Here is a 14,857-nt window from a genome sequence, read left to right as displayed (position 1 = left end):
CCCATCCAAAAAATGAGCTCTTCAGTTAAAATTTTTTCTTTTAAAGAATATATTCTCATAGCCAAAGATTAGACATTTCACTAGCATTTTAATATTTAATTCAAAATCTCATAATTACCTACTATTCATTCACTTGATAATGTGTAACCATTAAATTCATTCGAAATTACTGTGAGCCATATTTGGCAAAACCCAGCTTTCGCACTGTATTCCCGTGTTCTTATGAAAAATAACTCTGATTTTATCCAATGTTTAAGGAAAGACTAAAAAGTTGAATCCATGTCATAAAAACATTACCTTAATTGTAAATAGGACCCATACAGCGTGAAAGTTCATGCTAATAAATTGTGGCATTCCCACCATTATTGTAGCAGAAAATGAATTAAGTAAATTCTGCATCATTAATTCAAAAATGTTTAGACCATTATTCGGAAGTACTAGCATACTATTCTCATCGCATGTAAGATAAAACCCAGATTTTTGTTCAATAACAAAAAGGAAAAACAAGCAAACAAAAAAAAAAAAAAAAAGAAAAGAAAATTAAAGCACACAATCATTTCCACATCCCAAAAATATTTTAAAAAAGGACAGAGTCCATCTCCATATAGTTCACTCTATATATATAATAATTACTTAAAACCAAATACACTATAAATGTCTCTCTCGAAAAACAAACATGTCTTAGTCAGCTTTTACTACTTCCTTTTCCCAAAAAGAAATTTTCAGTCTTTCCTTTCTTCTTCTTCTTCTTTCTTGATCCTCAGACCATTCTTTTGAAAAACGCAAGAACCAAAAATGACACTTTCAATTTCAATAATGTTTCTTCAAATCTTAGTTACCCTTTTGTTGCCAACTTCAATTTTCTCACTTAACCAAGAGGGTCTCTATTTACACAATGTAAAACTCGGATTTGATGACCCTGATAATGTTCTTTCAAACTGGAACGAACATGATGATACACCATGTAACTGGTTTGGTATATCATGTGACCAAATAACTCGTTCTGTTACATCCTTTGACCTTTCGAACGCCAACATTGCTGGTCCTTTTCCGACACTTGTTTGTCGGTTAAAGAAACTTCGTTACATTTCATTGTACAACAATGAAATTAACTCCACTTTACCTGAATCTTTTTCTGGGTGTGAATCAGTTGAACATCTTGATTTAGCTCAGAATTACTTAGTTGGTACACTTCCAGCAAGTTTAACTGAACTCCCAAAGTTAAAATACCTTGATTTGTCGGGTAATAACTTTACCGGTGATATGCCGGTGAGTTTCGGGTATTTTAAGCAACTTGAAGTTCTTGGGTTAGTTGGAAACTTGCTTGACGGGACTATACCAGCGTTTCTTGGAAATATTTCAACGTTAAAGCAGTTGAATCTGAGTTACAACCCGTTTTCACCGGGTCGGGTCCCGCCTGAGTTGGGAAATCTGACAAATCTTGAGGTTTTGTGGCTTTCGGATTGTAATTTGATTGGTGAAGTTCCTCACACATTGGGCCAGTTGAAGAATATTGTGGATTTGGACCTTGCGTTGAACTACTTGGATGGGCCGATTCCGGGTTGGTTGACTGAGTTGACTAGCGTTGAGCAAATTGAGCTGTATAACAACTCGTTTACCGGTGAGTTACCGGTGAATGGGTGGTTGGAAATGAAGGCGTTAAGGCGAATCGATGTGTCGATGAATCGGGTTGGTGGTGTGATTCCCAGGGAGTTGTGTGAGTTGCCACTTGAGTCACTTAATCTTTATGAGAACCAGATGTTTGGTGAATTGCCAAAAGGCATTGCGAATTCGCCCAATTTGTATGAGTTGAGGCTTTTTCACAATAGTTTTAATGGTAGTTTGCCTAAAGATCTTGGAAAGAATTCACCTTTGTTGTGGATTGATGTGTCAGAGAACAAATTTTCTGGTGAAATTCCGGAAAATTTGTGTGGGAAAGGGTTGTTGGAGGAGCTTTTGATGTTAAATAACTTGCTTTCTGGTGAAATTCCGGCGAGTTTGAGTGAATGCCGGAGTTTATTGCGAGTGAGGTTGGCTCACAATCAGTTATCCGGTGATGTTCCGGTGGGGTTCTGGGGTTTGCCACACCTTTCCCTGCTGGAGCTCGCGGATAATTCACTCTCTGGTGATATCGCGAAAACTATAGCCAGTGCTTCAAATTTATCAGCTCTGATTTTGTCAAAGAACAAATTTTCAGGTTCCATTCCTGAAGAGATTGGTTCTCTGGAAAATCTTCTTGATTTTGTGGGGAACGATAACCAGTTTTCTGGGCCTTTACCTGCAAGTGTAGTGATTCTTGGACAATTGGGAAGGCTGGATCTTCACAACAATGAGTTAACTGGTAAGCTTCCAAGCGGGATTCATTCTTTGAAGAAATTGAATGAATTGAACTTGGCAAACAATGATCTTTCTGGAGATATCCCCAAGGAAATTGGGAGCTTGTCTGTTTTGAATTATCTTGATCTGTCAGGTAACAAGTTTTCAGGGAAAATCCCAGTGGAGTTACAGAATTTGAAGCTCAATCAGCTTAACTTGTCGAACAATGACCTTTCGGGTGATATTCCTCCTGTTTATGCAAAGGAAATGTATAAGAGTAGTTTTTTGGGGAATGCTGGTCTATGTGGAGACATTGAGGGGTTGTGTGAAGGAACAGCTGAAGGTAAAACTGCTGGTTATGTTTGGTTATTGAGGTTACTCTTTACCCTCGCTGGATTGGTGTTTGTAGTTGGCGTTTTTTGGTTCTACTGGAGGTACAAGAATTTTCAGAAAGCTAAAATGGCTATTGATAAGTCTAAATGGACTTTGATGTCGTTTCATAAATTGGGTTTCAATGAGTATGAAATCTTGGATGCTCTTGATGAGGACAACTTAATTGGCAGTGGCTCTTCTGGGAAGGTTTACAAGGTTGTTCTGAGCAAGGGTGACACTGTTGCGGTGAAGAAGATTTTGAGAAATACGAAAATAATGGATGAAAATAGTGATATAGAGAAAGGTTCTAGCATTCAAGAAGATGGATTTGAAGCGGAGGTTGAGACTTTAGGGAAGATTCGGCACAAGAATATTGTTAAGCTATGGTGTTGTTGTACAACTAGGGATTGCAAACTTCTGGTCTATGAGTATATGCCTAATGGAAGCTTGGGTGATTTGCTACACAGCAGCAAAAGTGGCCTTCTAGACTGGCCTATGAGATATAAGATAGCTATGGATGCAGCTGAGGGACTCTCTTACTTGCATCATGACTGTGCTCCACCGATTGTTCACAGAGATGTTAAGTCAAACAACATCTTGCTGGATGGTGATTTTGGAGCTCGAGTTGCTGATTTTGGTGTAGCAAAGGCGGTCGATGCCAATGCTAATGCCAAGGGAATCAAGTCCATGTCTGTTATTGCAGGGTCTTGTGGTTACATTGCTCCAGGTCAGTGGATTAATTTTTCACTTTGCAGCTTCAGTTTCATGAGTTTGTTCATATTGATATCATGTTGAGTTATACTTACAAATTGTTATGCCTTTAATTTCTGAATTCTTGCCTTTCAAAAATGAGATCTAGTAGTATTACTTTAGTAGTGTTGCATCTATTGAGTAGAAGGCTAGATCTATGTACTGCAATATTTCCTAGATATCCCACATTTTGTTAAGTAATAAACCTCTGATAGAAATCCGCTCATATCTGGACTACCTTAATATAGTAACAGGCTAACAGCGCATCGTTGCTCTGGATAATAGCTTTTGAATAGTCAAGTAGGCTCCACAAGTTTTTGTATCCAAGTTATAAACGGCTTTGATGACGTTGTTCTTAGAATAAAAGACTGTATTAAGACTGTAGAAAGAGTCAAAGAGTCAACTTATGATGTTTGAAATCTTAACGGCTAGCTATATTGGGGGGCAGCTGTTAAGGTTTATTATCAACGACCCATATTTTGGGTTTCATGTGGTCATTCTTTGTTTAGATTTGCATTGTCGTTTCCTTGTATCTGCTGAGTGGATTGAATTCTTTTTTTACATTGCAGAATATGCATACACACTGCGGGTGAATGAGAAGAGTGATATATACAGCTTCGGTGTGGTCATCCTAGAGCTTGTGACTGGGAAACGCCCCGTGGATCCCGAGTTTGGGGAAAAGGACTTGATGAAGTGGGTTTGCAGTACATTGGACCAGAAGGGCATAGATCATGTAATTGACCCTAAACTTGATTCTTGTTTCAAGGAGGAGATATGCAAGGCCCTAAATATTGGCCTACTCTGCACTAGCCCTCTCCCGATTAACCGACCCTCGATGAGACGGGTCGTTAAAATGTTGCAAGAAGCGGGTGGTGGGAACCAGCCCAAGGCTGCTTCAAAGGACGGGAAATTGACACCTTATTACTATGAAGAAGCATCGGATCATGGAAGTGTAGCTTAAGGATGGCTTAACAAATTTTGTCACGAAGGATGAAGTTGAAAAGTGAGATTCATTAACTTCTTTGTTCATCTGCTGACTACTCAATTCTTTGTCCACACAAGTACCCACTAGATGTTTGCTGTTATTTTGGGTTGAGGGGGAGAAAGAATTGAAATTAAATGAAAAAGGGAGAACAAAAGAATATTAGGAGAACAAGTAAGTTGGAAGAAGTTCGTTTCTCATTGTAAATTTCATCCAACTACCAAAATTATTGCAGTAATTACTACTATCTGGCATTAAAAGATCTTTAATATGCTACCTATACTCCATTTTCTTGACAGTGTTTTTTCTTCAATCCCCAGCATCTTTCTGGTGAATTCTCAGTCTAATCAAGCAGTTTTTAAAGTTGGTTGTTGCAATTGAGCTACTGCTTTTAATGGTAACTAATAGAGCATGTACCAGATTTTTACCAAAAGAAGGGGAATATTTCACCTTCCTCTAGGCTTATTCTTGAAAGATGTTACTACCATTTTGAAATTGTTTACTGTGTAAACGTTAGAGACTGTGATACCAATTATTATGATGTGCTAGAGTTTGGTGAGTTATTTATGGTCCGCTTCTCATTAACCGTAATGGGTCCCTTAGCTTCATTTCTACTTCATATTGCATTAGTACATACTGAAATATTTCACCAGAACTATGGCCAAGGGAAGAGACAGTCCAGTGCATATCCAGAAGGACAGTAGAGTATTTGTTAGCCAACAGGTGAGACTTCTTCCACGTGTGCTGGTTTGTTTCCTGATTTATTTATTTGAAATATTAGAAAACGACTAGCAAGGAAAAAAAAAAAAGAAGAAGAAGAGCAAGAGATAAAATACTGGGATGAAGAAAATGAAAAGGCTTTAGACAGTTGGATCAACTTTATCAAATACAACAACAACAACCCAGTGAAATCTCACAACGTGGGGTCTAGGGAGGGTAGAGTGTACGTAGACCTTACTTCTACCAAGGTAGGACGGCTGTTTCCGAAAGACCCTCGGCGCAATAAAAGAGCATAAAAAGAGGTCAGATAAAGCTAGGAGATTCAAAGCGATATGAAAATGAAGTAACGCAAGCGACACAAATAACATAGAATAATCAAAACACAGGAAATAACAGATAATAACAAATCAACTTTATCAAATCTGGATAGATATATATTTCTACTCTTCACACGCCTCATTTGTTGGTAAAACATGCACTGACGACATAGATAGATAATTAAAAAAAAAAGGGAAACGGGTTAAAAATACCCCTCTATTTTGAAAACAAGGCTAAAAATATCTTCCGAACTTTTTTTGGGTTAAAAATACCCCTCCCATTCTTAAAGTTTTCAAATATACCCCTGTCTTGATGGAAATTATCCCCCAAAATAACCTGAAATCATTTTTTAAACCCGCTCTATCATTTAAACCCGACCCAACTAAATAATAACCCATAAGATCCCCTTAGTATAGGGGGAATAAGGGGATCTTATGGGTTATTATTTAGTTGGGTCGAGTTTAAATGATGGAACGGGTTTAAAAAAGGGAATTTTACATGGCATGACAAACTTATACTAAGTAATTATATTTAATAACTATAGTTTGTCTTAATTACGTTCCATAGCAAACATCCATATGCTAATCACATCTGATAACGAACACGGTAAAACATTGGTAAAAGAAACCTGTATCCCCATTTCACACTTTTCAAACCGTTTTTCTCTCTCATCGTGTAGCAATCTTCTCCGAATTTTTCTCCATTTCCCTTCTACACAATCCTCACCAGATTCACTCATCCTAAATTGTAGCCGCGCACTAATAGGTAAGGTATTGGGTAGTTTTTCAAGTTTCTATTGTGTATTTTGTTCTCTACAATCTTGCCCTCTATAATTTTAAGGAACAAATTTTACTTCATTGCCAGGGTTTTTGCGTTTTTATGCAAAAAAGTGTCCGCCATTGTTAGGGTTTTTGAAGCTTCGAATTTGGGGTTAATGGCGGACTGAAGCACTCCAAGCAGAATAGCTAGAGGTATACCCACTAATGTGCAGTATTTTGATGATGCTCCATCTTTTGATTTGTGTATCTCTCAAGATGAACAAGAAATTGCAGGCTCTGTTGCTAGAGTGGTTGCCCAGAGTAGTAGTATCAAACGAAAAGATGGAGTTCAGACTCCGTCAAATTCCAAAGCATCCGTACCTATTACTGATAAGCGGAAAAAACTCATCGATGATGCTTCAGGGAGCAAGGGAAAAAATATTGTGGTAGATGTGCCTCAAAAGACAGTGGAGGTACTGTATTTCTGTTCATGAAGTTATGAATACAATGTATCTGTGTATTTTTAGTTTTTCAATGTTTGATACAATTTTCCCCTTTTTATTTGATAGTGTATTTTAATTTTGATTTTAGTCGTGAATACAATGTCATATTCTGTGTATGTGTTTTGTATATGATTTTACTGGTGAAAATACAATGCAAATAGCTACACTGTATAAATTGAGTATTTTGGTTTTGATACAATATATATTGTAATGAGTATTCTACATTATGCACATTGCCATTTATCTTTTTTTAGAGTTATTGTATTTTACTTTGTAGTGGGGGTGAATACAGCATAATTGTGAACACAGTGCAAAAAATAGACACACTGTATATATAACTGTATTTTGGATTTGACATACTATATCATTGATCATGTTTTTATTGATATTGTGTTTAATTAGTTATTTGTGAAAGATCCTCCTACACATTCGGTGCACATGAGTTGTTACACAAATACGGAGGTATTTAAACAGCTTAAGGACAAACTAACCGCTGGGCAGTACAAATTATTCGGGGATACTTGCTTTGGTGTATTCCTCCAGATGCAGCACTGTGAGGTCCAAGCACAGATGGTGAGGTGCTGCATGGTGAGAGAGCTCACGGATAGTTCTACCGATGCTTTTTTAAATGGCAGGGAATTGCGCTTTTCTATTAGGGAATTCACACTCATTACTGCTTTGAAGTGTATTGGCGATTAAGACGATTTTACAGTCAACCGAAAACAGAAAAACAGGATATTGGAACAATATTTTGGTGGGTCTAAAAAATTGCCAAAAAAGGCAGATTTGGTTGATTGCTTCATGGACAAAAATTGGGGCCTCAATGATGGCGATGCCGTTAAGATTGCTATATTATATTTCATACATACGTATATCTTGTCCAATGAGAAGAATGCTACAAGGATACCAAGGCTACATTTTGAATTGGTGGAGACTGGTAGATACAGAGATTTCCCATGGGGTAAGTTAGCATTCCGCGATTTGATCAAAAGTGTCAGCCAGAAGATGACTGTTGAGAAAAAGTTTTATAGGCTTCATGGAATGCCCCTTGCCATGCAAGTATGGTTGTACGAGTGTTGTTCATGTGTTGACAACACTCTTGCAGTTAAGTCGGGTTACAACATCCCCAGAATTCTTAATTGGAGGACCATAGAAAGCCAACCAACTTTTAAAGACCTGATGGACGACATGTTTAAAGAAGATAACAACCCGGTAATTTGTTGTTCCAACTCTTTGAATTTTGTATCTTAATTTCTCGATTTTAAATTTGTATACATACATATTCAAATACATACATATTTGAAGTGTCTGATTACAAAAAACATAAAATGGCATAGTAAGAGTCTCGTGCAGATTTGACATTAGTCTAGAAAAGGGGTTGTGAATTGATTCAAAGTCTTTTTCCTGATTTCATATTATGTCTTTAGGATTGCAAAATATGGTACTGAGAGCCCCTATGGTTAGTTGAATGTTTGACTAGATATTATGATACCTATTTGAGTTTGCATTCATCTATTTAGCCTTTATTAAATGTTATAGTGGTTTGTCATAGGTAGGGGTGTACATGGACCGGGTTGGTTCGGATTTTTTAAACATCAAACCAAACCAATTGCGTCGGGTTTTAAAATTTATACACCAAGCCAAACCAATAAAATTCGGGTTTTTCAACCTCGGGTTTTCTCGGGTTGTTCGGGTTGTTCGGTTTTCTCGGATTTTTCGTGGTTTTTTTTCGGAATAGTCTTGATACAAAACATATAACTTTTACTTTAAATATTTCTCTAGTCCCAGTAAGATACAATTATATAATTAAGGTATTTCTTAAGAAAATAACACAAAATGTGAGAAGAGTGATGACATTGTATTAAAATATTCAACAAAAGCTAATATAATCGGTTAAAATAAATATTGCTAATTAACAAGCCATAAAAGAAAATGACCATAATCTAAAAATACTAAGTCATGCTAAAATAAGTATTAATTATATGACAAAGAAAAAAAACTTAAGTTATGTATTTTTACTCTCTAAATCAATTATGCAAAACTAAAGAATAGATATCCAACATTATTGTCATTTCTAGTGGTAAATTGAATTTCTTTTGTTAGGATTAGTGTTGAGTTGGTTTTGGTTTGGACTTTATTTGAGTTACTAACATCCATATGATATAAAACTTATTGACATTCAAAATTCTAAGTTCAAGCTTGAATAATATGATAATAGATAAAAAATTACGAAAAAATTTAAGAAATATTTATAAATTACTTTACAAATAAATATTTTTATGTATAAAATATTTTAAAAATTGAATATATGTAATGTCGGGTTGGTTTGGTTCGGTTTGACTTTTTTTAGTTAAAACCAAACCAAACCAATTATGGTCGGGTTTTTTTGTCCAACACCAACCAAGTCAAACCAAATCACTAGTCGAGTTTTTTTCTCGGTTTGACTCGGTTTATCGGTTTGGTGCGGTTTGTCGGTTTACTTTGTACACCCCTTGTCATAGGTATTGTATCAAGCCTGAGATCTATTGAATCCATCTGAGGTTATATGTCCATGTTATGCTATTTCAGTATTATAGTTTTTTTGTGATTACTTGTATCAAGTTTTGAGATTTGTTGAATTCATTTGAAATTATGTATCCTTGTTAGGCACTTTGAATATTATGGTGTTGTTATGGCTATTTGCATCAGGGTTGGAATTTGTTTGGCTTGTTTGAGACTGTGTAATCATGCTATACAAATCTGATGTATATTGAACATCCTGTTGGTTTGGTTGGAGTCTAATTTAGGACTTAAGATTTTGTTTGAGACTGTGTAATCATGCTATACAAATCTGATGTATATTGAACATCTTGTTGCGTAGGATATGCATTCATTTGACAACATAGTGCCGACTATTAATGAGGTTGTTTGTCTTCAATTGCCCCCGCTTGTCATTGGTGTGGCACAAACTACCACTGCCCCGATTCTTGTAGATGATGATTTTGATGATTTTAGTTCTACCCCACCTCACAAGAAACGTAAGGAGAGAACTGTTGGAGGTTCTTCATCCAAGAAAACATGTCCTCGCCCCGAAACAGTTCCAACTTCCAACATTAATACCCGTGGGAAGATGCCTTTTGTACAATCTAAAATGCCAGTTTCTCCAAACTCCAATCAGCAAGTGCATCCAAAAACCCCATTTGTCCAGCATGACATCCCGACAACCAACAAACAAGACGAGTTGTCTCTCATAAGGCAAGATCTTGATGATTTTAAGAAGTTGGTAAGAGTAATTTATAGCTTTCAATTATTTTTATATCATGTTTTTTGAAAGTGTATGATAAGCATACTATATTGATATTTGATTCAAAATTCAGGTCAAGGACGAGTTTAATGATCTTCGCAAAACGATTAATGATCTTTACACAACGATGAACGATCTTCACACAACGATCAATGACAACTTCACAAAGGTTTTTCAAGCTATCAAAGGGAATAATGATTCGGACAAGGTAAAACCAAACAATTAAAAATACTACTGTATTCTAGTCAAATAAATATACATTTTTTTCCTTACAGGGGGCTGCCAGCGAATCTCTATTTCAGTGGCATGACATTGGAATACATCGCTCAGTTGATGACAACATCTTTGATACACCACCAAATCAAAATGAGACTTGCACAACTCATATTCCAACTGAGGTAATTTATTTGTATCAGCTTATATTTCATTGTATTTCAATTTTATTGATGTCTAATTATGTGTATACATGAATATAAATGAATACAACTGCACTGACTGTATGCATGAAAAGAACTGCATGTACATAACTACTGTCTGTATACATGAATACAACCTGGGAACACAAGTGGTTGTATATTTTGTATACATGAGTGTATATATGAATATAATTTACTGTGTATATATCAATGTATATGATTAAATCTGCAAACGTACAAAATATTTCTTGATTACCGAATTGAATGTATACATGAATTAGAATTATAATTCATGAATGTATACATGATTAAATCTGGTATCTGTGTATATGAGTACTGACTTTTGATACAACTGATTGTATGTGTATACCTGACCATATATATGAATATAAGTATACGGTGTATATGAAAGCATTACTGTTGTATCGGTGGCTGTATATGAAAGCATTACTGTTGTATCTGTGGTTTCTCCGCAAGTATGTTTCTTGAGTAACTTCACTCTGTATTAGTAATGATATAAAAGACAACTGAGAATACAAAAAGGCAAACGAAAAATAAGCTGCAAAATTCAGCTAATACTTGATGCCTAATATTAGCACAAGATATTATCCTTCTTTTTCTTGCATGTCTTCTTTATACACATTTTCACAATAAAATTTTCTTTTTTCAAATATACACAAAGTGAACAAAACAGATTCGAGCCATCAACTCAAACACATTATGCTAGAACCAAAAAGAATGAACAATAAATTCCTCTTTAGGTGTGTAAAAACTGAAAAAAAAAGGATGCTGAAAGTGCTGCTTCACTGTTGCTTCGCCGATGAAAATCATTTCGTTTATCAGTCCACGAGCAGTGTTTGTCTTAAGAATTAGGAACAAAAGTGCCAACATGACCGAATCCCATTACTGTTGTATCTGTGGCTGTATATGAAAGCATTACTGTTGATCCAACAGCTACCAGAAATATCAAAAAAAAAAAAATCAACTTCGGCAAACTACCGATTTTTGATACAACTGACTGTATGTCTATACATTACTGTATCTATGAATATAAGTATACTGTGTATTTGTGGCTGTATATGATTAAATCTGCAAAAAAATATAACTTAATGTATTCACTACTAACAACATATACATAGTTTTTGAACATCGATACAATGTTAATACTGTATTTCCTTACACACAGGGCTTAGTTGGGGATGCTTGTGTCACCAAGGGTAATTTTAGTGGAGATAATGTAAGGGCTGATACACAAGAGAATCACGAAGGAGCTGTCATTTTTGGACAACACATTGAATCAGAGGTATTAAACTGTATTTAATCTTGTTCTATAATTCTTTTGTTCGAAGTTTTGGTAACTGTTTTATAGTTTGCTTAATTCCGTTAAAAAGTGTCATCTAATGTTATCGTAGGGCTTCGGATCTTAGATTCCAATTGAAACAGCTCAAAGAACAGTTGATGTTGTCCACATTGCTCTTGATGGCATGCATAGCAATGAAGGAAGTCCCATGTCAGTTGGTGTATTGTCTAGTACAGTTTGTGGTGGTGCAGCTGATCCAAAACAAGAGAAAAAGCAGACCATGGGTGATGACAAACAGATTATTCAGGGACTACAACATGTGGCTCAGTTTGAGTTGGCGGAGAATTGCTTCCATCTCAAAATACCATATCAAGAATTGTGATGACATTGCGTAAAGAAAGACGTCCCGGGCCATTGCAAATATCCCCCTATATGACAAATTTTGGCTCAACTTCGGGTTTGTATTATTGCATATTTCACTTTTGTATGCTTGTATTCCATTTTTTCTTGTATTTCACTTTGATTTAACTTAATTCAAGCAGGTAGTTCAGTTAAGCTGACTGAGATATTTGACAAAAAACACCCATTTGAGAATAATTCCATCACGGGGTGACATGATGAAAAGCTCTTTGCTGACTTCTCAAAATGGTTTAGGGAAGGGTTGCTTGTTAGACATGATACCAAGTAAGTCATTTTATCTACCACAGTTAGCTGTTTTAATAGATTTTTTAAAATAATTTTGTTACATGTATTTCGTATTTACTTTACAGAAAGAACAAAAAGGACCATTACAAAAAAGGGAAGGCAACACTGCCAAAATTTATGGACTTTGGTATTCAGAAAATCAATGACAAAAATTGGTTTTACCTTTTGTCAATGGATGGACAGATGTGGAATGATCAGGTGCGATGTATCTTTATTTTTCAAATATAGTATATATTAGCATGTCTTCCACGTTTACTGTTTGTATACTTTTTTTGTGCAGTACATTGATGTCATCTTTTACTACTTCCGAAAGAAAGCAAAGTATGACACAAGTAGCAAATTCAAGTTTACAACTGTCGACTGCGTTTTCATGACAAAGATTGATGCAATAAACAAAGTGTATGTTGACCCGGATGGTGCAACAAGCGGTGGAAAACAGGAAGATATTTTATGTGAATACGTGAAAGGCCACCGGTTGCAATGCACTGTCCCGTGGCATTTTGTTGACTATGTATTTATTCCAGTCAACGTGAAACATAAAAATCATTGGCTGTTGGCAGTCCTATCATTCATGGACAGACGTTTATATGTTTATGACTCCTACCGATCAGCGGGGCATGATGCAGCTGTTAAGGCAGAAGTAGACAAACTAGTCTCACTGTTGCCTCTGTACTTACATCTTACTGACTTCTATGTTGAAAAAAAAGGAATTGATTTTACTCATCACCCGGCATACAAAGACAAAGCACCGGCTGATAAGTTTGAAGTTGTGTTTGTTGACAATCTGCCACAGCAAAGTCCCGGTAGCATGTACGTCTGTTTCTTTATTCTCTATAATAACATATACGCAGATAATTTATTGTTTTAAAATACATATATTTTTCATATTTGTAGGGACTGCGGGATATATGTTGTTGCATTTTCGGAGTATTTGAGTCACGAAGAAGCTATTCCACCCAAAGATCTTGATGCTGAGTTACTTCGCACGAGATATGGTGCACTTTTGTGGGTTTACGCTCAGAAGAAGAATGAAGTCGGTGCCGTAAGCGACAATGAGGCTCCTCCAAATCCATTTAGAGCAGCGATAGATTTTGATCAAGTTGAATTAAACATAGTTAATTAGATTTTAGTTTCTTGACTGTAAAACAGATTATGATGGTGTTTTCATCCTTTATGTTGTTGACTTTTTGATGCCTAGAAGGCAATTGTTTGTATGAATACTCAATGTTCAACTACTCTTTTAATGAATACATTTCTATTTTTGTACAATGTATTCATGTTTTGTTATATCTCATAGTTGTATTTAGAGTTGAATCAATTGCGTGTGATACAACATATGTTGGATACAGTGTTGTATCTTATAGTATGAATACACAATACACAATTTTGATGGTTATTTGAATAAAATGAGGACACATACCTTGTAGTTAAGAAACTTTTGGATGTGCATTTCATCAAATGAAGCAACAATTATTTTGCATTCATAGTAATATGCATACATAGTTATATCCGTAATCAGTAATGTATTCACTTAAAGACTGTATTCACACAAAATTATATTTGGGATTCAGAATATCTTGAATACAAGCTAGTGAAAAAAGTTGTATACGCATTCAGAGTTGTATTCACACATTGCTGTATCGAGCATCAGCAGATGTTGAATACATCCACAGACAGAATTTTCATCTGCACTCAGTAATGTATTCACTCAAAGATGTATCCACGCAAAAGTTGTATACGCATTCAGAGTTGTATTCACACATTGCTGTATCTAGTATCAGCAGATGTTGTATACGCATTCTCTATTGTATTCACACATTGCTGTATCTAGTATCAGCAATGTTGAATATATCCACAGACAGAATTTCCATCTGCACTCAGTAATGTATCCACACAAAGCTGTATTCACACGAAAGTTGTATTTTGGATGCAGAATATACTGGATACAAGTTAGTACAACTAGCTATTTTTTGTATGCAGATTTGTATTCACACATAGCTGTATATGCAATCAGCATATACAGAAAACAGTGAAACAAGATTTTGTATATCTGCAATCAGTAATGTATCCACACAAAACTGTATTCACTGAAAATTGTATTCTGATTCCGGGATATGTTGGATACAATTCATTCAAATAGATGTAGAACATAGTTGTATACATTCTTCCAAAGATGCCATATACATGCAAAATGGGGAACAGTAGGATATACTTTGAATACAGCCTTGATGATGCTTTCATGCCTATCAGATACAACACACATGCTCTCCCGTAGCCCATAAGCTTCCTTGAACTGTTCGAAGAACCATGTCCAAGACTTATCATTTTCTGAATCAATCACGCCATACGCCAAAGGTAGTATGTTCCCTGCAAAATCAGTTGAATACATATTTTTTTTTTGAGTTATATAAGCTTTTTATATAACTAAAATGAT

The 14,857-nt window shown here is 35.6% G+C and overlaps 3 protein-coding genes across 3 annotated transcripts; all 3 read left to right on the top strand.

Moving 5' to 3' along the window:
* Positions 1 to 645: 645 nt before the first annotated feature.
* On the top strand, positions 646 to 4,700 carry LOC132621543 (receptor-like protein kinase HSL1). Its single transcript, XM_060335861.1, has 2 exons — positions 646 to 3,415; positions 4,008 to 4,700. The coding sequence occupies exons 1-2, from the start codon at positions 796 to 798 to the stop codon at positions 4,397 to 4,399; spliced, it is 3,012 nt and encodes a 1,003-aa protein (XP_060191844.1). The 5' UTR covers positions 646 to 795; the 3' UTR covers positions 4,400 to 4,700.
* Positions 4,701 to 7,520: 2,820 nt separating this feature from the next.
* On the top strand, positions 7,521 to 10,228 carry LOC132624562 (uncharacterized). The gene is made up of 3 exons (XM_060339322.1): positions 7,521 to 7,931; positions 9,580 to 9,981; positions 10,076 to 10,228. The coding sequence occupies exons 1-3, from the start codon at positions 7,521 to 7,523 to the stop codon at positions 10,226 to 10,228; spliced, it is 966 nt and encodes a 321-aa protein (XP_060195305.1).
* Positions 10,229 to 12,387: 2,159 nt separating this feature from the next.
* On the top strand, positions 12,388 to 13,665 carry LOC132625008 (uncharacterized). The gene is made up of 2 exons (XM_060339772.1): positions 12,388 to 13,233; positions 13,318 to 13,665. Exons 1-2 carry the CDS (start codon positions 12,794 to 12,796, stop codon positions 13,544 to 13,546), a joined length of 669 nt encoding a protein of 222 aa, XP_060195755.1. The 5' UTR covers positions 12,388 to 12,793; the 3' UTR covers positions 13,547 to 13,665.
* Positions 13,666 to 14,857: the final 1,192 nt, after the last annotated feature.

Source organism: Lycium barbarum, chromosome 12 (genome assembly GCF_019175385.1).
Source record: "Lycium barbarum isolate Lr01 chromosome 12, ASM1917538v2, whole genome shotgun sequence".
In the NCBI taxonomy this organism is placed as follows: domain Eukaryota; kingdom Viridiplantae; phylum Streptophyta; class Magnoliopsida; order Solanales; family Solanaceae; genus Lycium; species Lycium barbarum.
Note: the sequence above shows the minus strand (reverse complement) of the source record. Positions and strands in the feature narration are given on the sequence as shown.